At 42.7% G+C, this 27803-nt stretch overlaps 1 protein-coding gene across 5 annotated transcripts in view; it reads right to left on the reverse strand.

The window, feature by feature from the left end:
* The window catches only part of LOC124714486 (thymocyte selection-associated high mobility group box protein TOX-like), a 488444-nt gene that overhangs the window by 115563 nt on the left and 345078 nt on the right, over positions 1 to 27803 (reverse strand). For all 5 annotated transcript variants that reach the window (XM_047243029.1, XM_047243024.1, XM_047243027.1 and 2 more), the window contains one exon: positions 22177 to 22248. In XM_047243029.1, the coding sequence (XP_047098985.1) occupies positions 22177 to 22248 (72 nt within the window). The remainder of the gene's footprint in view (positions 1 to 22176; positions 22249 to 27803) is intronic.

Raw genomic sequence — 27803 nt, forward strand, 5'->3', positions numbered from 1 at the left:
CGCGCGGCACGACTTGCGGGCCTCTGTGTGCATTCCTCTCCTGTATATTACACTCGTTAAGTCATTGAAGCTCTCTCCCCTCTGGACTAAACAAAACTTAGTAATTACACCGTAATCACCAGCAAGATGAAAATAATGCTGTTTGAACCCAAATTACTCTTCTAACATCCTGGCATTAATCAAAGAAGATAAGCCAGCAACAACAACAGCAGCGGCAGCAACAGCAGCAGCAGCAGGCACAACTCGAAACACCAGCGAGCGCTGCCGCGCTCCCGGTGCTGATGTACACACAAAGAAATTGATTAAGTCTTGGACGGTGCCTGTTCCCACCAATCAGATCCACTTGCTTGCTGCACGTGACGGAACAAACAGCCGCGCGAGTTGCATGCGGTGTTGGTAACATCTTGAAGTCACGCCAACTTTAGACACAGCCGTCCCGGTTGTGTATAAAGTCTTTTCAGTTTAGAATTTCAATGTTACAGTATTTAGAAGTTTGTCAGAGTTGTGACAGTATCTCCTTATAAGCCGGAGAGCAACTGTTCTTCCGATACACATGTAACAAATGCTAAAGTTCTCTAACGTATTAAGCAATATACTTACTGTTTTTTGCTGCCTACGCTACCAGTTAAAAAGAAATAGGCAAATAAGAAGTACTCTCGGACTTACATTTACGAATTACAAATGAGAAATGGCATCCATGTTATATTATCGAGAGATGACGCATGTTACCAAAAGCTCAAGGGAATTAATTATGCTACGGTCGCAGGTTCGAATCCTGCCTCGGGCATGGATGTGTGTGATGTCCTTAGGTTAGTTAGGTTTAAGTAGTTCTACGTTCTAGGGGACTGATGACCACAGCAGTTGAGTCCCATAGTGCTCAGAGCCATTTGAACCATTTTTTTGAATTAATTACCGTATCCCTGCTCAACTACAGCGATCATTTTTAAATGGTATCTCAAACAGAAAAACAGTTCGGCTTCGTATACAAAATCATGACAGCCAAGAAACCAAGCTTTATGCTGAGAATTGCTATCAGTGGGGGAATTAAGCTTGCTGAAACAAGAGCTGTACACAGGCAGAATATTGTTCGTCGTTATGTGTACAATGTTGGACATGATAACTCTTATCTCGATGAAGTACAGAAACAAGTGACACAAACCTGGCAACTGAAGGAAGACGCCTGATAAAATAAAGGCGTCTGACAGTATTTGTAGGGGGATCTCGAGCTGACAAACGCGCTTTCCATATACCGTAAATACGAGGGTTGTCGATCGTTTGCGAAATTGAAACTACTGTGAAAATCCGGTGATGCTCTGTACAGACGTGTTGCGCTGTCTCCCGTCTATAGCGTCACGTCGCACTCTCTGTTCTTAGTGAACAGTGAGCACGTAACGATGCCAAAGACAGTACTGTCTCCCACCAAATGTGAACTGCGTGCTGAGAAGTTTCGTCCGATTTCATGCAGCTCACGTAACGTAACTGTCAAGATTTTCCTTCTTCATGACAACTCTCGGCCGCATAGTTAAAAATGCAGTAAAGAAGCTCCTGCAGCATTTTCAATGGGAGGTATTTAACCACCCACCATAGAGCCCGGACTTTGCTCACTGTGACTTGCATCTCTTCATTCACATGAACCACTGTCTACGAGGACAGCATTTTGGCACGGACAAGGAGCTGCAGACCAGCGTACGGATTTGGTGGAAAGCACAGGCGGCTGTCTTCCGTGACGAGCGTGTTGGAAAGTTGGTACCATGTTACAACAAACGTATAAGTCGAAGTGGCGACTACGCAGAGGAGTAACTGTAAGGTGTAGCAAACTGTTGCAAATGAAATATTTTTGATTTTCACTGTGGTTTCCATTTCGCGGCCGATCGGACGTTGGAGAAAACTAGCACTTGTAAACGACCGAGTACACATCTCGTGAAAGTGCTGGTAAGTTCATTGTTTTGAACCCCTTACCCGAGGCTCTGCCGGCCGAAGTGGCCGTGCGGTTAAAGGCGCTGCAGTCTGGAACCGCAAGACCGCTGCGGTCGCAGGTTCGAATCCTGCCTCGGGCATGGATGTTTGTGACGTCCTTAGGTTAGTTAGGTTTAACTAGTTCTAAGTTCTAGGGGACTAATGACCTCAGAAGTTGAGTCCCATAGTGCTCAGAGCCAGCCCGAGGCTCTACGAATAAAATCTTGACACTTCCTGCTTCACGATCGTGTGGCATCGACGTGTAGTGACGATTAAGAGAAATTATGACGAATAATCTCCTGCGAGCGGAAACTAGTGCAGGCCTTTTTCCATTTTGCGATGTTTCGGTAATCGTATCACAGTTAAACCTGCCGAAAGTTAATCTCTGGAATTCAACAACTGATTACAGCAAATATATTCCGGAATAAGAACTCCAGTTTTTCATGCTATAGCTACGGAACAGAACAACAACTCCAGCAATCATCACGGCACAAGTTCATGGAATATTGCACAAAGCAGCAATGGTTGATATCAGTTTTCTTTCGAATATTAGGGGCATAAACGGAGGAAGGGGGTGCTTTTTTTACCGTTCCTTTCCACATTTAGACCGACGGCACTAAATACTTCTGGAATGTTAGTGAACGTGCACGCCTACGATCTTGCCAAATCACATACATAGTAGAGGATAGAGGTGGCAGGATATTGCTGCGTCGTCAGTGTTTTGAATGGCAGCTATAAAATGAAAATAAAGGAAAAGGAGGATCGGGATTTAACGGCGTGTCGACACGAGGCCATTAGAGATGCTGAAACTAGTACAGGGCAACGATGAGAAAGCGACCGTGTGCTTTTCAAGTCGACCATTTCGGCATTTGCCTTAAGTGATTTCGGGGAACCACGGAAAACCAAAATTTGGGTGGCCAGACGGGTATTTGAACCGCTGCCTTCCCATTGTGATTCCAGTGTCTTAACAACTGCACCACCTCATTCGGTATAAAATGAGCATGGTTTTATAATTGTAGACAACAGAAATGAAGTCATTTCTTGTTGTCTTTTGCGCAGAAAATCGTCTTCATGATCAATTGTAATATTACCTTTGGCAGAATGCCTGGTTGGTGATGGATGTCCTCACCGAGAAAATTATTAACGTTAGTGGCATCTCGTTACGTTCACGTCAAGTCTCACTGACGCAAAACTATTTTTTTCATTTATCAAAGATCGATTTCGTAATCGAAAGTGCTAAAAATGATCCCGATATTGAGAGAGCAATGTCGTATATAAATGAGAAGAGCCTGTGTCCATGACTTTGAAAATCTGCATTTGTCTTCCCGACTCACACATCACTAAAATGGCACAATGTGTACAAAATAATCCTTTATACATTTCTCTTCTGAACATAAGATCGCATATCTTTGTAGATGTACAATCACATATGTACTACTCTTACACCACGATAAAATGTATATTTTTATGGCATCACTAAAAGGAGATACCAGGGAAAGTAAGAAGAGATTTGGCTCAAATGGCTGTGAGCACTATGGGACTTAACATCTGAGGTCATCAGTCTCCTAGAGCTTAGAACTACTTAAACCTAATTAACCTAAGGACATCACACTCTTCCATGCCCGAGGCAGGATTCGAACCTGCGTCCGTAGCGGTCGCGCGGTTCCAGACTGTAGCGCCTAGAACCGCTCGGCCACTCCAGCCGGCTAAGTAGAGATTTAAATTAAACATCGGTATGGTATGCCCAGCAACATTTGAAATCGAAATTATGGATATGTGATAACAGACACCTATTTAGGAAGGGAAAGATCAACAGAATTCATAACTGATTCCGTGGAGGGAGAGTATTGTTCCTCTCTTGAAACCTCCGAAAATCGGGACTAACTGGTTCAGATAGAGCTTCCTGCTTTCAATACATCATTATAACAATGTACTTTTGAGTTATTACTATGTATGGATGAGGCAATTAAAAAATAAGACCATCCTTTTCAAGAAAATAAATCCTCTTTTCTAAAGAACAAAGCATAAGCACGCACTCGTAGATGGCAAAATTGTACGACAAAAATACTACTTAATAGAAAACCGGCAGTAATTTCACAGTTGTTCTCATACTAATTAGTCCTCTTCCGGAATTCAAGGAATCGCGCGACATCTGAACTTTTCATAAGGATGTGAAATAGTAGCCCACCTTGGTGCTTGAGAGATATAGTCGCTTCGCAAAGAAATTCGAGTCCGGTATTGAGCATCCTTGGGGTTTAAAATATGCCGTTACAGTGTACACCTTTCAAGGGTTTCAACTCCTGTCACAGAGGGTTTTTACTGTTGACTGCCGTTTGTGAGTTATTTTCTGTTCGAGATGGTACAGACGACTTCAAGTAACGAATTTCAAGCGAACGAGGGCAGAGCTTTGCCGCTGTCGGGATGGCAGCACTTGGCTGGCCGGCAACGCGAGCTCCGTACTGCACGTAACGGCAGTGCCGTCAGCAGTGGCAGTGGAGAGGAAACCGGAACAGGGCGTGCTGTGTGTACAGCCTGGGAAAGTGGCACAGAGCTGCGGCTGCCTGTGTCAGCAGATACAAGCCGCGCGGATGAAATACGCGCGCCAGCCAGCGCTGACCGCCCGTGCGACACGCCACTACATCATGCCGCGCGCGGGACGGCGACATGCGGGCTGCGCTTCAAGACTACACAGTTGGACACACTGGCCGACCAGGCCAGCTTTTTTGAAAATCACTTCTACCTACTGTCATCTTTACAGAAATGATTACCGAAACTAACGTTTTATTGAATTGCTGCTGCCTTCGCTCCCAAGACCGATCTGATACAGCTCCCCACGCTAGTCTGCCCTGTGCAAGACTCTTCATCCCTTCCAAAGGAGTACATCCTACATTGATCTAAATCTCTTTACAGTAGTCATGCCTTGACCTCCCTCTAGAGTTCTCACCCTACACACCCCTCTCCATTATCAAACTGACTATTCATTGATGCCTCAGGATGTTTCTTATACACTCCTGGAAATTGAAATAAGAACACCGTGAATTCATTGTCCCAGGAAGGGGAAACTTTATTGACACATTCCTGGGGTCAGATACATCACATGATCACACTGACAGAACCACAGGCACATAGACACAGGCAACAGAGCATGCACAATGTCGGCACTAGTACAGTGTATATCCATCTTTCGCAGCAATGCAGGCTGCTATTCTCCCATGGAGACGATGGTAGAGATGCTGGATGTAGTCCTGTGGAACGGCTTGCCATGCCATTTCCACCTGGCGCCTCAGTTGGACCAGCGTTCTTGCTGGACGTGCAGACCGCGTGAGACGACGCTTCATCCAGTCCCAAACATGCTCAATGGGGGACAGATCCGGAGATCTTGCTGGCCAGGGTAGTTGACTTACACCTTCTAGAGCACTTTGGGTGGCACGGGATACATGCGGACGTGCATTGTCCTGTTGGAACAGCAAGTTCCCTTGCCGGTCTAGGAATGGTAGAACGATGGGTTCGATGACGGTTTCGATGTACCGTGCACTATTCAGTGTCCCCTCGACGATCACCAGTGGTGTACGGCCAGTGTAGGAGATCGCTCCCCACACCATGATGCCGGGTGTTGGCCCTGTGTGCCTCGGTCGTATGCAGTCCTGATTGTGGCGCTCACCTGCACAGCGCCAAACACGCATACGACCATCATTGGCACCAAGGCAGATGCGACTCTCATCGCTGAAGACGACACGTCTCCATTCGTCCCTCCATTCACGCCTGTCGCGACACCACTGGAGGCGGGCTGCACGATGTTGGGGCGTGAGCGGAAGACGGCCTAACGGTGTGCGGGACCGTAGCCCAGCTTCATGGAGACGGTTGCGAATGGTCCTCGCCGATACCCCAGGAGCAACAGTGTCCCTAATTTGCTGGGAAGTGGCGGTGCGGTCCCCTACGGCACTGCGTAGGATCCTACGGTCTTGGCGTGCATCCGTGCGTCGCTGCGGTCCGGTCCCAGGTCGACGGGCACGTGCACCTTCCGCCGACCACTGGCGACAACATCAATGTACTGTGGAGACCTCACGCCCCACGTGTTGAGCAATTCGGCGGTACGTCCACCCGGCCTCCCGCATGCCCACTATACGCCCTCGCTCAAAGTCCGTCAACTGCACATACGGTTCACGTCCACGCTGTCGCGGCATGCTACCAGTGTTAAAGACTGCGATGGAGCTCCGTATGCCACGGCAAACTGGCTGACACTGACGGCGGCGGTGCACAAATGCTGCGCAGCTAGCGCCATTCGACGGCCAACACCGCGGTTCCTGGTGTGTCCACTGTGCCGTGCGTGTGATCATTGCTTGTACAGCCCTCTCGCAGTGTCCGGAGCAAGTATGGTGGGTCCGACACACCGGTGTCAATGTGTTCTTTTTTCCATTTCCAGGAGTGTATGTCAGTCACTTGTTTCAAGTAAAGTTGTGCCATTTTTACCTCCAATTCGATTTAGTTCCTCCAATTCATTATCCGATCTACCCATCCAAGCTTCAAAAATCTTCTGTAGCTATTTCAAAAGCTTCTTGTCTCCAATGTTTATCGTCCACGTTTCACTACTGTGCAAGGTTACGCTCTAGACAAATACCTTCAGAAAATACTTCATAACATTTGCAGTTCGATACAGCTCTCAAAAACTGTCGCCAGAGTCGACTTTCAAGTTTTTCGAACATCTTTAATACCCAAAAGCTGGCATGTAAAGACAAGTATCGCGGGCCGCAAACCTCATTCTGTTACAATTTACGGGCCGAGAAGAAAAGAACCAAAAATTGGTTCACATCTTTTGTTTCACAAATATTCGCTTTATTTAATAGAAGCATAGTTGCAACAATATATTCTCAAAAGAATTAAGTTGTACAAGCCAGCCCCCCTTTTCTCCTTTCTGGCAAGAAATGAAAGATAAGAAAAAAAATCACAAGAACGAACGGTAAGGGGCGGGACGGCATCAGAACTATGTTATGTACATCCCTGCCCAAATGTAAGGACGATCTTCTACGAAGCGTAAAGTACATAAAGACGCAAAAAAACTAATTTGTAATAGTTTTAAAATTTAAACAATCTTTATCAACAATCTTTTATAAAAGATCGATAATTAACCATTTAAATTTGCAATGATAGCGTTTTTTGTGCGATATGTAATTAGAAATAAAATGGGAATTTTCCATAAAAATGACAAATAGATATGTTTTTATTAGCGTACATTTAACCAATTTTATATTTAAGTGACGTAGGACTCGAACTGAATGAAAAAAATCGAAAAAAATAATGACCGGAACGAGACTCGAACCAGCGACCCAGCAATTACCAGTCTCGAGCGCTGCCAGTTTTTTCCATCTTTATGTACTTTTCGTTTTATGGAAATGCTTTTTGAACATGCACGTTTGTTTAAAAATTCCCAGGCCCCTTATGACAGCCAAATAATCTACCACAGAGCCACACTGGCTGTCGAAAAATCGTTCTTACTGTGGATTATTTAATAAGCTCGAATAACTTCAAAGACGATTTTCTCGATAATTATTGAGAGCTGCATCGAACTCCTTTGGCATACTGATATTTGAGTTCTGATTTCGTGTACCAAAAAATTTAAAAAATTGCAAAATTCCGATTGCCGTGTGATCTTGTTAACTCTTCTATATCCGCCATCCGTATCACAATTACTATCTGGGAATGCCTATCTGCTATCCAATTAGACTATATTGTATCGTGTGATCTTATGAAACCACAAATGAGTCTGCACGTTTCATATAAGATAGTGTGTACTGGTTTAGTAGGACACGACCGATACGAAAAACTTTGCTGCTGAATAACATAACACAAACGCAGCATTTCTGAGTGTCTGACTCCGAGGTTTCGGAGATGAGTGAAAGTTCTGTGATAACAATAGTGTATATGGAGCTCCTAAGAGAATGTCTGTATTGAGTACGGTTGCGATCAGAATGGTTATCACTGGGTGTGAGAAATGAAAGTTGTGAAATCTCGCCGACGACGTTGCTTTACAGGAGCATCGGCCCTGTTGGGGGCGAGAGGGGAAAGTGGGCTTGTTCAGGGAAGCATTCACATGAAGTGATTTTTAGGGAAGCACAGAAACCTGCATCCTGCGCCCTTCCGGGACGGGCCGTGGATCGAATTCGCCCGGGGGATTAACGGCGAGGGTCGGTGTGGTATCCAGCCTGAATATAGTTTTTACGCGGTTTTCCACATTCCACTATACGAATACCAGGCTGGTACCCACGTCCCACCTCAGTTACACGATTCGTGAACGTTTCGATAAACTTTTGCTCACTTCCACATGAATAACACCACAGGCAGACATGGGGTACACATATTCCGTCCTGTCACAGCGTGGTGACAGGATGGTCATCCGGTCATCCCTTAAATTAGCCATACCAAATCCGTTAATAACCATGCCTACCCTGCACCGACGGAAGACAAAGACACAAGAAAAAGAAGACGACTGAAACCTAAATCGGGACGAGAATTCGAATTCATCACCATACACATTAAAATCCGATGAATTAAACCCCGCTCGACCTCGTCCGGTAGAGAAACTTACTACAGTAATGAATATTTTTTGTATTCGTTGTTCCGTTATACTCGCGCAGGTTTTCGAGGGTGGAATCATATACAGTAATTTTTTTATGAGCATGCGACCTCATTTTTGCTGTTAACAGCGAATTAAAAATAACTTAAACACTTCAATCACCGTAGCGCATGAATTCTTTCCCATTTCTGACATCCATGCATCGTATGCCGTGTCATGCGATAACTCGAGGGATAGGTCCCCCCCCCCCCCCCCCCAGTAGTACATTCCAAGTGTTCACCATCGCCTGCAACAGATGTCCAAACGTCAGATTTCATTACACAATACGATGCATCACATACGAAGAATTTTACCAATTTTTTGTTTTCGTATCACTGTTCCTAAGACCATATAGTCACTGTATGAAGAAAATTCAGGCAATGCATCATTTCAAAGCGCAGTGAACCTGGAGACAGACATTCCAGTTGCGTGTGTTAGTAAGAACGAGGTACTCGAGGTACCGCACAGTGTACTGTTACACGTTCGGGGACACCGAACAGAGTTCCCTGAAGCTTTTAAAGAGAGCTGGTGAGTGACTCTCGTCTCTGATGACAGGAAGCACACGTCTTCTGCCGGCCGCAGAACAATCGTGAGGTCGCTGACTCGTCTAACGAGCAGGTCCGTACCCTTGAGAAACAGGCCGAGGAAACATCGGCGCATTACAGTCAGTTCAGGCGCTATAAAAACGGAACCGCTGCAATCAAACACGCAGCACCTCAACTATTATTTTGCAGCTCATTTCATGCCAGCGAGACATGTGATTCCCATTTCAACGCAGCAAATGATAGTCCTAGAGACCATTATCCTCTAAGCAAGAAAAAGTGTGCAATTTACACGTAACATTGATGCGAAGTATGGATACACGAAAGAGTACAAATTGTATCCTGAGAAAATAACGAAGTAAGAATATTGGTGTGGTTCGCAGCAGAGGAACATCCCGTGGTTGTGTTCGTAGAGTTGTACACGTTTCATAGGTAAGCAAAGTCTTTACCGTTGCAGTGAATGTCCTAGACATGCGCTCAAACGGCAGTGAACGGTAACGAAGGAGCCACAAGCTCAAATCAGCCAAACGACACTCCAAAGACCATCGAGTGACAGAAGAACGATAGTCCACCACAATAAAAGAGTGAGAAACATGGTGAACAGTGTGTGGATGGCGAAAACACAAAGATGTGAATATAGAACAGTGATAAAAGTCGTAGTGCGACCTCCAGATCACATGTGAGGAAACGCAAATCAGCAAATCGTAAGTAATTACATTTTTATAAAAAATCGCGAAGTGAACTGTTTGATAATCTATAACTAACAAAACTGTATCGTTATAGATCCCACTGATGATGCCTTAGAAAAGGAGAAGGCGAAACGCTCATGGGATTGATAAAATAATGAGCAACAGGAAAAGGCAGTTTGATTTGCAAAACAAGTATTTATATGCTTGCTGCGGAAGATGGCCACACAAACAAACTTGTTAATACTAATTTGACTTCTCTTTTTTAAGTACCTAGAACGTACTCAACTAACTAAAACAAAATCTTTAGGAAGCTTGGCTTACCCAGTCTGCCAGCGACATGTTTTGGTTTAACTATTCACATATATATGCAAAATATTTGACACGTACGTTACGTAACACTTATCCAACATACAAAATTAACTTTAATAGTATTTCTAGTGATCCAGTATGTGTTGAGAATTTGTGTCCAACTGGATTACATGTATTGCATTAAAAGGTCAATATTTTCCCTCGACTCTTTGTTAAATGGTATTGGTAGCAGAACGGAATTTTTCTTCCAGACAAGTAAAATACTGGAATAATCAATCGTCGTAGATGCGGGTCAGCAAATACACATAACATCGCGAATGCAATGTTAGAGTTTTCGTACCAAGCGAATGTCATGCGCATGGGAATTGGAATTCTACGTTGACAAGTGTCCATGTATTACTGAAATGGCGAACTGAAAATTATGTTTTTCTTTTCAAGTACAGGAACCAGGCCGTAAAGAAATAAAACATTACTTTTCCGAAAGGAAAACAAACCACGCTTAGCTTTTGCGCAACTTTTTAGCGGGGAGAAGCGACATTTCATAGCGGTATCTATCAAATTCTCTCTTGATACAAGTTCACGTAGATATCCCATTGTTCAGCACAATATAATATTTATGTTTCTTTGTTCTCGTGGCCGTGTTTAATACAGCGTGTTATCGTGTTTCGTGTTTGCAGATGAAAGTTACAGCGTTTGTTGAGCGTAAAAATGCTTTTGATAATCATACCGGGCCATTTCCTGCCTATTTCATGTTCGTTACGCTGAACGCCTAACCAGCAGGTGTCCACAGCCGCAACGCACGTAACAGAATCGTTACGCAACAAATTAACTGCCTTTATACATTTAAAAAGAGAAAAAGAAAACACGCGATGGTATTTGGTATCTTCTACATTCTGCAGAAAATACGGGTTCCATGAAGGCAACATAAGCTGGAGATCGATTACAAAATAGAATTCTTCGAGAGAAAATAAAAATTAAAGACTAAATTAACTGCTATGCATAAAACCAGTAGGGCATAGCTTTTAAATTATGCCAAAGGAATATCCCATAACTGATTTGGCTTCGACACAGTAAGTGCGGGTGTACAATTGTCAAAAAGTAAACACTTCAAGTGTCATCTTACGTGCAAATGGTGCTTGCAGGCCTTCAATTAGGTGTATACAACATGATCATGAAAACTTAAGTTCGAAATCGCAATCAGAAATTTCGAGTTTAACATCACGTTATATTCTTAGATACCTAATGGAGGGCATTTAAACGGAAGGTGACAGTAGCTATGTTCGTGTATGCTTACGCTCATCATACAGCGAAAACGCGCACAAAAATTTGTATCTGTGTATGGACCGATGTAGATCCTGCGCGAAAACGGTAAATTATTTTATGCCAATTACAATCACTAAATCTTTGCAAACCATGGAATATTTTAAACAGTGTATGCAATGGATGCATGGAGGGCTGCATCAAACCAGTCTCAGGATTGAAGACCACAACAACAACAACAACAATGCAATGGATATTTAAACTGTAAAATTCCGTCGATGACTGAAGTCTGAGGCACGCCAAATGCGTTTTATAAATTTTCTGTAGGAAACCAAAACACATGTTGCAAAAAGAACGGTAGAAACTGTACCAGAATAGAAGGCCTCCCTTTATCTCTCGCACTCTCCCTCCATTTTCCTTAACCAAAGTGCATTAGTTTATATAAACTTACATATTTAGTCAAGTGTATACACGTTGTTACTGTGTACCTCGAAATTAAATAGTTTTGTCGGTCTGACGGAAATAATTTGTGAATTTATTTTAGTCTACATCTTCAGCTCTCTGGCAATGAAAAAAGTTGCAGATGCACTGGGTACGTTAAGAAGCACAGAACTTGGGTATCTTGACAGGCGGTCACCGGTTATTTGTTTATCTTGAGTGGAAGGAATCGGGCGTTCATAGGCCCTGTTTCTGTTCTGCTTCTGAGTTGTCGTAATTGTTCGCCTATATCATAAATTCGTATAAACATGTAATGAGAACCTTAGCACGAATGCATGAGCAGACTCTGAAATATTTCAAAGTAGTTTACCACAAACAGTGCTGATCCTTTGTGTTACAGAAGGCGAGACCTCAATAATATCGCTGTTGTTGTAGCGGTCCAACCATGATCTTGTTGCAGGAAAGGAACCAACCACAGAGAATTAGCTGAAATTATCCGTCATTTAGGAATTACGAGAAGTTTTTGTCTGTGTATTTCACGTTTACATAGTGCCAGGAAAGTTAGAATGAACACCAATAATACGAACTTATTATGTATACTTTTAAGAGGAAGTAGGATAACTGTACTTCCACAGCAGCAATTTTGTTAATAGCCACCGTTTAGTTGATCCCCGTGATAACGATCAGACTCCTGCCGCTTAACGCATAGACCAAGAGAGAGGTATATTATTCAGGTATGTGGAAGTCTCCGTTGCACAAAAATGTTCAGATGTGTATGACTTCCTAAGGGACCAAACAGCTGAGGTCATCGGTCCCTAGACTTACACACTACTCACACTACTTAACGCTAAGGGCAACACTCATACCCATGCCCGATGGAGGACTCGAACCTCTGGCGGGAGGAGCCTCTGTTGTACAGATCACGCCACGTGTGACATGATCGGTACGCACTAATGTCACCCTGTAATCTTTTCCGTTCAGCGAGAACTGTGCGAGAAACTGTTCATGGGCTTTATTATGAACTTAGTGATCCACTAGTCAAGACATATTTTATACACTAAAACTTAGAACCATATCCATACGAGTAATTCCTCGCATAGTTCATTACATATCGTATTTGCACGAGATATTATTTCGAAAGGCATCAGCCATGTTCTACTGGCCGAGGAAATATATGAAAGGGAAACGATTTTTGATGGCGATAATAGCTCCTGTAGTCCTAAACGTAAAACCATTTGTAGCTGGCACACTTACCTTCCTAGCGCTTAAAAAAAAAAGAATGGTGCTTGATTTCGCATAAAGGGACACAGAAAATATTTGTTGAAGTTTTGATTTTTCGGTAAAAGCTAAGTTCCGTGGCCAGTATGACCAGGAAAGGAAACATTTTACTGATGACAGAAGCTCGTATCTCGAAGGAAGAAAATGCATACCACCCACGTTTTCAAGTTTTGTATTTCGTTGGCCGGCCGTGGTGGCCAAGCGGTTAAAGGCGCTACAGTCTGGAACCGCGCGGCCGCGTTCTAGGGGACTGATGACCTTAGAAGTGAAGTCCCATAGTGCTCAGAGCCATTTGAACCTTTTTTTTTTGTATTTCGTTGAAGGATCCGCAGTGTTAAATTTATGGGGTTGCTCCAATATCGTATATGGTTCACACCTCGTATGGAGAAAAACTCGCGTCATTCATCTTCGGATTAGTCACAAGAAGACAAACATTAGCGCTAGAGACTATTTTAGCCCTCTCGACGCTGGCAGGAAACGACGGACGCATTGCATATCGGGCGTACACAGAGCTGACAAACTCCCATTTATTTTCGATTTGTAGAATAGAACTGCAGCAAGGCCCCTAGGGTAACACAGAGAAAGTGGCTTCCAGAACTGTCAACAACAGCGGACGTCTAATCCCTCGCCACGAAAATCCACTCTCCCGGGCGAGATGGCCGTTCAGCGAAGAAACAATGTGGAAATTACCGAATTACGGCTTAATCTACATGCTAATGAAGTGGTGTTACAAAGTAATTAATTTTTTGTCAGCAATTAAAAATAGTATTTTAATGAATTTTAATGTGGTGGGGAGCAGGCGCACGACGGGAAGTAGAAAACCGATAATTAAGAGAAACCAAGGATTGCCCGTCACACTCCCTAACTTCAGTCAAGCGCTGGCAGGCGATGTAGCATATCTGCCAAGTCATGTGGTGTTGAACCGAAATGCCGTGGCTCCGAAGGGTGAACTGCACAACAGGATCCCTCAAATAGTCAATGAGCACTGCTACGACACAACATTTCATTCCCGTCGTACATGCTTGCAATATTAAGAGAATTTTGGGATTAACTGGTTTGTCATCTCCATCCACATTAACCTTCGTAAACGATTTTACAACTTGTGAAAAGACCACTCTGTGCTGTTGATGGTCAATTACTTTCCTATTACGTTCTCTAAAGAAGCGAAGGACAGTGCCTGTATGCCTCATGTCTTAACATGTCTTAAATTGTTCTCATCATCCTTAAGAGAAATGAGTTATGGAAACAATGGATCGTTTTACTGGTTCTTTAAGTACAGCACATGCAACAATCTTTCTGTAGAGTACACTTATTTTCTCCAACGATTTCCATATAAATATCTTGCTGATCCCTTCACTGACTAATTACAACTCTAGCAGCATGAATCCGAATTCCTCCGACGGCTCAATCCGGCAAGGATCCCAGACACACTAAATTGCTCAGGCGTCTTGTATGGCTCTCCTTTCTACATACGCCTACTTTACCCAGAATTCTTTCAGTAAACGATGGTCTTCAGTTCCCTCTCCTACAATTAATACTACGTGTTTGTTCCACTATATATCAGTTCGTCACGTTACGCCTAATATTTAGTCCATGTACCTGCATACGAGGCCTTGTCAATGTTTTCTTCGAATCTTATCGGCTTGTTTTCCCCTTCTGCTTACGGAAATTATCCACTTTTTATCTGCATTTAAGATAAGCTGCAAACCACGTGGAGCTCTGAAGTTGCCTTTTGTTACTCAACGGTTATACTTTTCTTCATGTAAACAATATGTGACTGTCCCTCACATAATCATAGAAATCGTTTATATACACACTTGACAAAACAAGTGAAATACCTACAAGACATGGTCAGATGTCAGTGAGACTTCGTACACGTGCACATAATCGGCGACAATGCAAATGACTGAAGTCTAAATTCTGTGTGACGGGTAGAACGACCTCCAGAGTGCATTACTTATGTTGGTGTTTCCTATCGTTACCGGGTCCAGTAAGGTGTTAAGGGACGACAACAGCGTCAGTTGTTGAGTGATTACTGGAGGGCGTGTAGATGACATGTACTAGTTTGAGGCAGCGTTATCAGCACCTGATAGAGTTTGAGACGGGCCTCATAGTGGGTCGCCATTTGGCCAACTGGTCGACTCGAACAGTATCCAGATTTTTGGGGCATTCGGATGTGACAGTGGCCCGAGTGCATGGAAACGTGACGTCAGCCATCCTCGTCAAGGCTTCGGCTGACCACTTCCTACCACCAGAAGGGAGGATAGCCATGTTTTGCACCAGTCAAGTCGTAGCTCTTCACGTCTCCGCCTGTCACCCGATAACATGTAATGAAATGCCTGCAACATTTTGTATCGTCCCTCACCACTGGTCAGAGACTACGGGCAGTTGGACTAGGAAACTACCGTCCCGTGCGTAGTATACCGTTAAGACCGCAACACCAACGGCTGAGTTTGGATTTGTACCGTGCCAGGGAAGCAAAGACTGCCGATGAATGGCGTCGCATTGTACTCAGCGATAAATCGCGGTTCTGCACTATCCGGGGTAGCCATCTCGGTGAGTATGGCGACGACATGGGGATAGGTCTCATTTTTCCAGTGTTCTGGAGAGGCAGATTGGTGTTACTCCTGGCGTCATGGAGTAACGACTCATCTGGTGAGACTTCAGGTCATAACTGGCAGTGAGGCAACTCTGACACCACGGCGGGACGTCGCGGAAATCCTGCGTCCTCACATACTACCTCTCATGCAACAGTATTGTGACGCCATTTTTCAACAACTCAATTCTCGTCCACACATGGCACGTGTCACTGAACTGTCTGCGTGGGTACTCCCATGACCAGCACATCACTCACCGATAAAATATGTACGCTGTTGTGGGCTAGGTTGCTTCAGGACAGATTACGGCGCCTTCTTGGCACTCTTCCAAATCGAACCAGTGCATGCATCGAGGCGAGATGGAGTGCAACGTCAAACTGATAAGTGGACTCATACTGCCAAGTTCTTTGTAAATTTGACTTAATTTTGTAGTCACTGCATAACACCAAATATCTTCTCAAGTTGTGAAGTTTTATTTCGTTTCCTTCTCCCCTTCTGGGTTCTTCATCTTCTTGTCAGATGGTGTAATTATTTTGATATCATGAGTAGTTCTATCAAATGTTCATCTTTGGGGTACTTCCTGTGTTACAGTGTCCTCTCACGAATACTTGCTCTTCATAATAAAGCACTGGATTCTTTCGGTATAACATTCTTGTGTCGACCTCTCTTCCACTTGGGTATACCACCAGTTCGCAGTCTCTGTTTCATAGAGCCGAAGAGTTTCACAAGAAGCACAATTTAAAGAATGAAAATCCCCTTACCTGAAAGTAGGGAACCAGTTTTCACTCTGTATGTGTACAAGCATAATGTGGTTTAAAACTTATTAAAAGAGAAGGATTTAGATGTCAGAGATTTCTTGCAAAATATGTGACTTATAAAAAATGGGGAACGATTGTTGTGGACAACAGAGGAACGCTGAGTCGAGGAAAATAAATCTGACACGAATATCTTGTCTTCTGAGACATTAGGTCCCATATAACGAGAGACCTGGCCCATATAGGATGTATCTGGATATTTAAATTCTCCATAACGCAAGCATAACAGACTCGCAAAATCTAAGACCAGTTTCTTAACCAGCACGAAAATTCCTTTACGCTGAGATACTTTACACATCAATTCTCAGCCGTTTTAGATGTTGTAAAAATTTCATTTATTTTACTTTGCTAAGATGCCTGACAGGTTTGTGTAAATATTAGTAAGCTCAAGTATAGTTGCTACTACATTCATATACTTTCAGCCAAATTTAATGCAAAGGGAAAACTCTTCTAAGTTAACACTAATATAAATTAAAATAGCGCTAGTCTTCTGGCAGCTTAGTTTCATCATTTAGTATATGATTCTATTCTGCATTTGTGACCTCATATCCCTTCAATTCATGGGGAGAGGGATGCCTTAAAATAGATTTTAGAGAGACGTCAAACAGCGCTTAAGAGTGAATTGATATTGTGGTAGGTTATCTGGACATGCACCATTTTTTACAAGGCCGTGCTGAAAAATTCGGATGCATTACTTTTCAACACGCCTCGTATTTCTGTGGGTGCCATCCAAATGTAGATTGACAATAAAATGTTCAAATGTGTGTGAAATCTTATGGGACTTAACTGCTACGGTCATCAGTCCCTACGCTTACACACTACTTAACCTAAGGACAAACACACACACCCATGACCGAGGGAGGACTGGAACCTCCGCCGGGACCAGCCGACAGTCCATAACTGCAACGCCTTAGACCGCGCGGCTAGATTGACAATAGTACACGTCGTATGTCAGCTGTTACTGTGAAAGTCTTTTGTGAGTTGTTTACATAATAAATATTGTACGATGGATACAAGTTCTGACTCGTTAGTATTTACATGCCACGTAGGTAGAAAAAGCTAACAGCACAAGAACTTGGGAACCAGAAACTTGGAATTGACTGTAGCAGTTAAAATTCAACACATGACATTGATGAAATCCACAATTTGGATTTGTAGCACAATTATATGGGGACTCTTTTGATGGACACCAAACATACGAAACGCCACAAGAACTATACCTGAACTAAGGCAAACGGACTGCAAAACATGGCTTCGGCCCCACCCCCCTCTTTTTTTGTCCTTTCCGCTACTGATCCGCTATCCACCTTAGATACAGTAGCCTGCGTGATTCTGCGCTTTCGCATGCATGTCAGTGTCTCTTATTTTGCCATCGTCTTTTTTACGCTGCACGTGCTTGACGAGTAGGAATACAATCTTCGAAGCAGTTAGCGATGTGGATGTGTTAAGAACCTATTGTGATTTTTCTCTCTCTGTTCAGCCACCCCTATCTGCTAAGACCGCCGAAAAGATCAAAATTTTATTAGCTTCTCTTTTCAATGAGTAGTTAAGCTTCTCAATAAACTCCCGTACAATAGTATTACTGATTCTGGTTTTCTGCACAGTATTACGATACCTTCGTCAGTTTCTATACAAGCGATGGCATAAGATGTGCTCTTAGAACTGAACTCACAGTATCTGTTGATATCTAGTCTTGTCGTCAAAGTCGTGGGAAACTGGAATTGGCGAGAGAACATCAAAAATCAATTTTTGTCTTTGCATCTGTGAGATTTATCTCGTCCTTTATTACTGCTCCACTTCTACAATTTTTCAGGTCTATTCGTGTAAAAAATATGCGGCTGATCGAAGTTTCAACGAAATGTGACACATACTACGTACTTACATTGCTTCCTAAGACTTAAGTTGTAAATGAATAAGCATCGTCCTTGGATAACGACAGTAAATATTAAACGGTTGAAATAGTTTTCCAAAGAAAAAGTACTGTACATTTTTTCCTTGTGACTGAGCAGAGATTTCCATGGGACTCGGTTTGGGAATTGCGTTAAGACGAAGATTGTAAGTGCGGAGGCATGACTAAGAAACATATCTGCTGGAAGGTCCAAGTAGGGAAGACCACACTACACCTTTAAATTTTTAGAGGAAGAGGCGAGGATGCTAATCCTATTGCTTTACGGATGCTTCTAGCAGGATGCGAGAATAACAGCCTCGGACGTCACCCGACAAGCTGCGAGCCGCTCCCTCAAAGCCAGCTTTTTATTTTTCGGCCCTGCACAAGGCGTCTGTAGGTTGGCCCGGACCAAAGGACAGATCTATTTTTCAGCCGGTTGCGGTGGGCTGCAATATGAAATTTTGACGTTACAGAGGGGGTCCCCGCTTTTCGGTTTTTTGCCTCCGTCGCTTTGATCTTCCAGGTCGGAGAACTGCGCAAAGAATGCAAACGTCTGCCAAGTGAAGTGTTGTTGATGGCGGGACATTTTCCGCAGAACAAAAAGAGCAGTGGCTAACAGTTGAGTGGAGCGCGGTTTGGGCTGGCGAGCTGAGGTACCACTGCCAATAATTGATTAGCGCCCAGAGCACGCACCACGGGCGACGCAACCTGCCGACTGTTGACGCTGTCACACCATGTGGAAAGCCAATATGGGAAACAAACTGTTTACTGGCGTTTATGCGTTTCACGGGCTCAGTTAGCTGAATCGCTGTGGCGTGTTTTCTTTCGCGGTGCTCTATTTGAGGAGCGGTCCCGCGTGCGTGTAACTCAATGTGCACACTTGCAGCGGAATACACTCCGTTCGGTGAACATCCTATCAAACTTCCCATTACGTACGTGCGAGGACGTCTCGTATCTGGGGCGAGTATATGAAAACAACGGACAACATCACAGTGCTTGTCATAACTGTACAGCAAAGGAGCTTAATAACTAAGTATTTCGTATCACCAATCCATGTGCCGAAATTCATGAAATGATTAAATCAACTGTATACTCATTTATTATAAAATCTGAGCATTAGATCTGTTTGCAAATAAGTAATGGAAATTTCACATGAATAAAACTGTTTACAAAGCTCACCTTAATAGTCGCAAATTTTAAACGCGTAGGCGGTTTTGTACTGTCTTTCAGTTTGATTGATCTGTTTGGCTAGCCTCAGATTAGTAACTGGTTAGTTCGATACTTTATATCGGGTTAGTTCTACGACTCTACCTAGCACTTTTTATGGGTTTCATATTTGCTGGCATATACTGAACGCGAAACAAGAGAAGTTTCACTATGGTTCTAGTATAGGTTCGCCATAACTGGTTGCAAGAATCCGCTCTCCAATGCGGCCACGCTCAGTGACGCCAGCAATGTAACCTTTGAAGCGATCGCAGCTTTACTTACTGCTTTACATGCAATTAAATATGATGATCGACGCATTATTGCTTGGGACGGATCATAGAAATTTACGTCTAGCGACACTGCTTCACTGTCTGCTTTAGGAAATTTTTATTTTGAAAGTGGTATCACAAGCCCACCTTGCAGGGACTGTGCTTTCGCAGATTTCTACAAGGATGTAAAATTCGTATTACATCTATTAGAGGACGATCGTACGCAAAGATTAGTTGTAAAATTCGTATTACATCTATTAGAGGACTATCATACACAAAAATTAGTTGTATGACGGTACAGTGACAATATAAATGGGTTTTTGTAATCCGGTTTATTAAAAGCAGTGTACAAATTTTTCACTCTGGCGTGTACTAAAAAATAAATTTCGTACGTATTCACACTATGAGAAACCACGTCAGTTAAATATTAAGCTTGGCGAGTGAAACATAGTGGAGGTATGACAAACATGTACGCCAGAAGACAGAAGAGATGTAGCATTCCGTTTTGCTAGAGCGCAGATCCCAGTCGAATATGATGTTACATAGAAGTGGAACGACCGTAGTATTATCAAAGAAACTGTATTGGCGCTCGCCTTGTGCCTTGAGTTTAACCTGTGGAGTAAACTGCTACCGAAATAACACAAATCAGTTAAAAAAAGGAAGTGAATAGCCCCGAAGACAATCTTAATTCTGGCGAAGTAAAGATTCCACTCAGACATTACTCCTTTAAGGAATGAAGTCTGTTATGATATCTGGTGTAGCTTAATCCACGATTACTTTATTATTATTCTAACGTTATTCACTGCAGTCTACTGTCGTATTTATCTTCACGGTGATAAACTGTTTCATTCATATTCTGAACATCTTCAGATCCACTGCACACTGCTCTGCAAAACTCAAGAACGAAATAGATAGTGACGATGTACAAACACATTCTGAAGACGAACTCTGGGCACGTGCAGCGGATGATGACGCAGTTGATAAGGTCACTGAGAACTACTGGAAAAGTTTTTACGTCCAAACCTCAGTAGAAACAATACGAGAATCATTTGAAAATATTTTTTCTCCACAAATGATTAACGTCATAATAAAGCATACCAGTGCAGAAGCATTGAGACAGAATTTACCCAGAACACAGACTTGAATCCATGGCATGTATAGGATTACTTATTATTATGAAGAAGGAGAGCAATATTAAGTCACCTATTCCCGATTCATGGTCCAATATTTCAGGAAGGTTTGTTTATACTGCTATTATGAGTAAAACTATATTCCGTCAGCTTACTAAAATAATAAGATGTGATGACAGAAGGACGTGAAACGAGCGCAGGGAACATGACAAGTTTGTTGCAGTCCGAGAAGTATTTGATAAAATGAATGAATTACTATCGAGATATTATTCTGCTGGGATGTACACTGCTACCGATAAAATGTTGTCGTTGTTCCGTGGCAAGTGCCCCTTCGATGTGTTCATGAAGGAGAAACCTGGAACGTACGGTATACTTATACGAATGCTCAATGACTCTAAAGCCAGATACTCGTATGTATGTTCCCAGCGTGGAAGTGTATGCAGGAAATAAAAATGGTAGTCCACAACAATTAAAATCAGCTGCAGCTGTAGTGAAACGCCTGATTGTTCCTATACATAATTCAGGACGCAACGTCACCACATACAGATATTACAGTTGTGCTGATTTTGCCGAAGATTTGTGGAGGAATCACAAGCTAATTCTCGTGGGGTGAATACAAGCTAACAGGAAGCATATACCTCAAGAACTGAAAGACATCTCAAGAATCCCCCCCCCCCCCCCCCCCCGCACTGCGCGTTATGAAAAATATGTTGGTACTGTAAGGGTTGAGAACCACATGACCCGCCATACCGTAGCAGCTTTTTCGATATATGGTCTAAGTCTCATCGAGCAATGTTACTTGGCAGTGACACATCACACGAACATTACTTCCGTCCTTAAGTTTTCCACACGAGTGTATTTGCAGGACAAGCTGTCTTTGTTATGTGCTGTGCACAGCCTCCATAAGTCACAAATGCCAGTAATGACCTGTAAAGAAATTTAGCCACATTTCAAAGCTGTTTTATAATAATTATACCAGCTGAATAGTTGAACATCATTTATCTCAAGAAATTGTTTTAATGTCTCCTTTCACTCCGACTGATGCTCGTTAAGGTATTAGGCTCCAATATAACTTTACTTCCAATTTCTGATATCTCCCATCCTGTGACAATATTCGAAACAGAGGATATTTGCTTTTCGTACTAGGATATTTTGTTTCATTACAGTGTAAATGTCAGAGTTTGCTTACCTGGTCCCCCATATAGCCGTTGTGATGAAATCCGTGAGATACGGAAAGAGACAGGTCCAAGTTGTCGTTTCTCTGAAAAAGAAGAAATATATTTTCGTAAGAATGGTAGTACTCTCAGGTCATGTGGGCAAATTTAAACGATACCAAACTGTAACAGAAATTGTGAACGTACTGAAAATACAGGGCGTTAGGGGTATAAGTATAGATATTTGCGTTGATGGCTGAGGACAGTGTACTGAACAACATTACATCAGCATTTACTTCATTTGCAGACTAATTATTATAGCTATTACGAGTAGAATGTTTTTCGGTTAGTTAGTACCTCCAAGTATGGATGGTGCAAGCAATCCACCAACATTTATCTTCCCCTGGGCAGTAGGTCAGATAATGAAGTTTGGACACTTGGACGCAAGGTGGATAGTCTATATTGAAAGGCGTAGACAACTTCACAGTGCAGTTATGACCATGTAGAAAACATCAACTAGTAAATTTTGGGGCATGTTTGCGGGAACATCGACAGACACAGAGAAAAAGCAATTAACACGTTGAAGTGAGTATATATTAAGGTACCAGTTGTCGCAATATCTGTATCTATACCCCTAATGCCCAGTGTAAAAGAATTCGATTTTTCATATATTCTACTTTTTCACACAACTGGCTGAATAAAAAGTTCTAACAGGACGAAGTACATTTTAGTGCGCAGAAAGAAAATTTTCCTAAACTGCACTTCACCTTGCTATACAGACATGTAGCTGTGTACTTAAAATACAACTCGCCGTTCTATACGATTTGATATTCCTACAGAGTTTACAAGAGGTAATTGTAGACTGTACAAATGGGGTAGCAACACTCGCCTGAGACTGGAACGCATATGGGACATGGCAGACCCAGGACAGGCCAAAGATGCTTCAGTCAGATTTCGAGGACTGTTAGTTATGACAGGGTTTAAAATAATTCTCATGTCTCCAACATACCTTTCGTGTACGGCCTCAAGAGGATAAGAAAGATAACACTTACAAGGAGGCACTTAACGCCATTTCCTCTATTATTGTTGGTTATGATGATCTGAATCATCCATTCATTAACACAGCAAAAGTTAGGTGTATTAGGCAGATTTATAGGCCTGATTTGTGTGTACCCAATCTAGCAGCAGAATAGTCTGTCCACGTTTGATAGAAACGTTTAATACGGAACCAAAAAAGGAAATTTTCAGTTTAGTACTAGGCTTTCTTTTTCTGCTTGCTTTTCCTTCCATGTATTCTGTTACTATTGTGAATAACTGTGGATACACACGGATATGTTCCAGTTGTGAAATCGTTCATGATCCATCGCTTTCTGACCGTCGCTAATACCGTTTATTCGATACGGAGAAACCAGACTGTAAAGTGCGGGACATTTTTCAGTATCTTTTCTCTCTCGGCACACTGTGTAACAATCCATGAGAGCGGTGCTAATAAACCAGTCAATCAAGAGCATACCTCCACCACGGATACTGCCAATGAGTGCTATTAAAATTTCCATTGGCGCATATGTATTATCGCCACAGCAGGCGGCGGAATAACTCGCGAAAGTTGGACAAACCTGGAAATAAACCTTACGCAGAGTTTTAATGGGAGTGTGGGGGTGCTCTTCGGTAACTAGCTGCGGTCCACCAAGATAATTCGGATCGCTCCAAGTCATTATAAGCCGAGCGCAGATAACGCGGGACCGCCTTGTTTTATGTGCGGGCCACTTTACGACTGCCGTGATAACACTGACACTTAACAAGCACAGCCACTGGCGAAACAATTTAACGGGCTGCAACCGGCGTAAAACAAATACCATTACATCCACCCGGCCACAACCCCTTTATGCCTGTCGCAAGTTCGGTAGCGACAACAGGAGATACATTTCTTCTCCGTAATGCACTTAGTGTGTTTCAGGGCGACTCTAGACTTGACATTTTATGGTGGAGTGGCATCGGCGGTATGACTGTTTCAGTAGGTACACCAGGGGATATATGGACATATAATCAACATACATAGGACGGAAGTGAACTCTGTCGACAGATTTGATGGTGTACATTTTTTGAGTGGTTTTATATAAGGTATCCATAGTATCTGGTGAATTATTATTTATAGTTAGCGTTTTTACTTTGGCAGAATTCACATGTGGTGGGTATTTCCTCATACTGGATTATGCACCTCCGTTTCGTTTGACTGCTTGTCACCCTCAACTCAGGTTAATCTAGTAAAAATAAAACGACCGAGAGAGAGAGAGAGAGAGAGAGAAAAAAAAGAGGATCAAATATAGGTCAGTTGTCAACGAATGTTGTAATCTGAGATCTCTGGGTTTTCGTATTCTTAACTGTTGAGGTACCCGTTATTTTAACCAACGATAGAATAACGCTATGCCTCTCGCTTCCCACGCCCGGGTTCCCGGGTTCGATTCCCGGCGGGGTCAGGGAATTTCTCTGCCTCGTGATGGCTGGGTGTTGTGTGCTGTCCTTAGGTTAGTTAGGTTTAAGTAGTTCTAAGTTCTAGGGGACTGATGACCTAAGATGTTAAGTCCCATAGTGCTCAGAGCCATTTGAACCATTTGAACGCTATGCCGAGTCGAGTCCAATGGTACTTTCACTGGTGTCGCATTATCGAAAAATGAAATGGACCTTAACTTTGTTCAGTCATATGTGATTAAGTGTACGCAGAATTAGTCATTTATCGAACTTTACCTTGGCGCATGTAGTTTCTTAATGAAGAGAAACTAACAAATTACCCGTTCCAGCATAAGGCGTGATAGCTAATGCATGGTTCGATCAAATTTAATTTGTTATGGTTCTGTTCGATGTCGTCGATTACCATCGATGGACTACCTGTGCTTGAATGACTTGAGTAATATAGTTCACGAGAGTACAGTCGACAGACTGACACGTGACACAATCGCTGCCTATATAGATCCTTTCCTGAGCAACCTGTGCTTCTCAAACGACATTTCGTTGTATAATTTGCTGTGTTTGTGAAGACTGAGTACTTCATCTGCTTTAAAGAAAGATTACATATTTTGTCATCGTCTGCCAACATACATGAATTTTTTTCTTGGAGTTTGCCTCATGAGTGTAGATCTCTAGTACGTTAATTGTAATACTGATGTGTTAGAAGCTGATTAGCAGATAATTAATATTTCTTTGTTATGAATTAGTCCTACTTAAAATGACTTGCCGGACATAATGCATGACTAAAACATCGAATTTTTATTATTTTGCTGTATGGTAATGCATAGCGAATGTTCCCTGAACGAAAATTCATCCCGAATGTACTTTAATAACTTTTAACTCTGTCCGCAGACTTCGCTTCTACCCTCTAGGACGATGCGTACACATTATGGGACGTAAACCCCAGGACTTACATGATAAGTTTTGATATCTTGTGCCTTTTCACTTGAATAAGAATGGGGCCTAAATCCCCTAACCAGCCTACATTTGTCCTTTTCATAGATACGGTGGACAATAGGACTGTTGAATTCATTTCCAGATTCGCTAGCTTTTTATTTACCTGCCGTTTCGAGATTTTGAGATTCTAATTATTTACTGTTTTAATACAATATTATCAATTTTAAGGACATAAGGTAGCGGTCGTTATATTTTAACAGTAATAACTGGTAACATTCAACCATTTTATGCCCCACACACAACGCAACAATGCGTTTCTAGAAACGGTGCTCTCATTATCAGCTCATTATTTAAAACACGAAAACGTTTACCAGCGCATTTTCGGCGTGCATAAAGTGAAGTGGAATAACAAGTTAGTGGCCTCCTATTACATTAATATCGTCGGCTTCTGTCCGTATTCGTCCCATCTCTCACCTACCGTGTGTTCCTGATCAGCTGTGGGCTCCAACAGTGTAGAATTGGCGCTTCTCCAGGTGCTGGGGGTTGTGGCTTGACATGTCCGGAGCGCTTACACAGTCATGTCCGAGGTATTTCTGTGTAAACGCTTACACAGTGACACTTCGGACATGTCAGCACACAACTGCCAGACACCTGGAGAAGCACTAACTTGACACTCTTGGAGCTCAAAGGATCGGTCTCTTCTGTTAACATACGGATTTTTATTTCGATTTTATTACTTCAGTTTCAGGCAATTTTCTCGCCTACTTAAGTCGTTGTCGGTAATCGGTGATATCTTTTTTGTCCACTATGCACACTGAAGTAGTGTCGACATTCATTACAAACTTCACAATTTACGGCCCGAACGTTCTAACTTTGTTTCTCAGCTCTATCCACTCAATATTACTTAGTGCTCCCAAAAAAAACTCAACTACAGATAAAAATTTTCAGTAGACCATTCACACAGACTCATATTATTTCATATACAAATCACTGACTGATGGTTTGTAGACCAAACATGATATGGAGGAGGCGAGAGATGACAATGCTACTCACTCTTAAGAACAGAACCAGTAGGGATTGTGTAATACATGAGAAGCAAAAGAGTTTTGCAGGACGGAAAGAGCGTCGATTCTGTTTGTTTGATTTTACCATCGTACATACAGGTGGATCAGTCGACATGTTTTCCTCACGTATCAGATTTTCCTGTAATTGCTTCTGAACAAGTTCATTACCAGTCGGGAACGGGCTTACCGCAACTTCGCGTAGAACCACTATATTAGAAGAGGATATGAGGCGATAAGTACTACCAAGTCCCTTTCGGTCGACAGGTGACTGCTTTGCTTTATCAGTGTTTCCTGTCGTACAACATATTTTATCGCGCAGATCATTAGGCCGTTGAGGCAAAATACAGCATGTGTGCAAAATGTGAACAACGGCGTCAAGCAGAGGTATATAGTTGCAGAGAGGACGTTGCAAAGAGACAGTATCAAATTTTGAAAGTAATTGCGGTATTAGCATATATGCATATTTCGCCCACAGTTTGTTTCCTGCAGTTTTGACTTAACAGATACCTCATGCGCACAACCGTAAATTTCTAGCCGAAAAGAAAATAGAGTCGTCCTCAGTTTGCAGTATTGACAGTGGCGTAAGATTCGACTCGGAGGTGGCCAGTTAAGAATCCTAGTGGGAGGTGGCCAGTTAAGAATCCTAGTGGCGAAAGTAAACTGTATTGCCAAATCTAGCCGGACAAAATGGGAATAATTTGGTGTGCACAGTCTCCGATCTGATGATCTCACACCGCGTCATTATAGATAAGATACTTTGGATGCATACGTTAGCTACTTCTCGAGCGAGATGCACTATGCGGTGATACTAGTTTCCTGCCACTGCCTTTCTTTCATTCCATGCTCATCGTTGACAACACAAGCATAACTTTAAACTGCACAATCACACATTACTGTCGCCTATCTAACAAAATTTTGCTTCTAGTTCAAATGGTTCAAATGGCTCTGAGCACTATGGGACTTAACATTTGAGGTCATCAGTCTCCTAGAACTTAGAACTACTTAAACGTAACTAACCTAAGGACATCACACACATCCATGCTCGAGGCAGGATTCGAATCTGCGACCGTAGCAGTCGCGTAGTTCCGGACTGAAACGCCTAGAACCGCTCGCCTACCGCGGCCGGCTTGCTTCTAGTGCATGATTCGATAGGTGAAGGAGGATAACAGAAAATCACTATTTCTCGGAACTTGCTC

This window comes from Schistocerca piceifrons, chromosome 1 (assembly GCF_021461385.2).
Source record: "Schistocerca piceifrons isolate TAMUIC-IGC-003096 chromosome 1, iqSchPice1.1, whole genome shotgun sequence".
In the NCBI taxonomy this organism is placed as follows: domain Eukaryota; kingdom Metazoa; phylum Arthropoda; class Insecta; order Orthoptera; family Acrididae; genus Schistocerca; species Schistocerca piceifrons.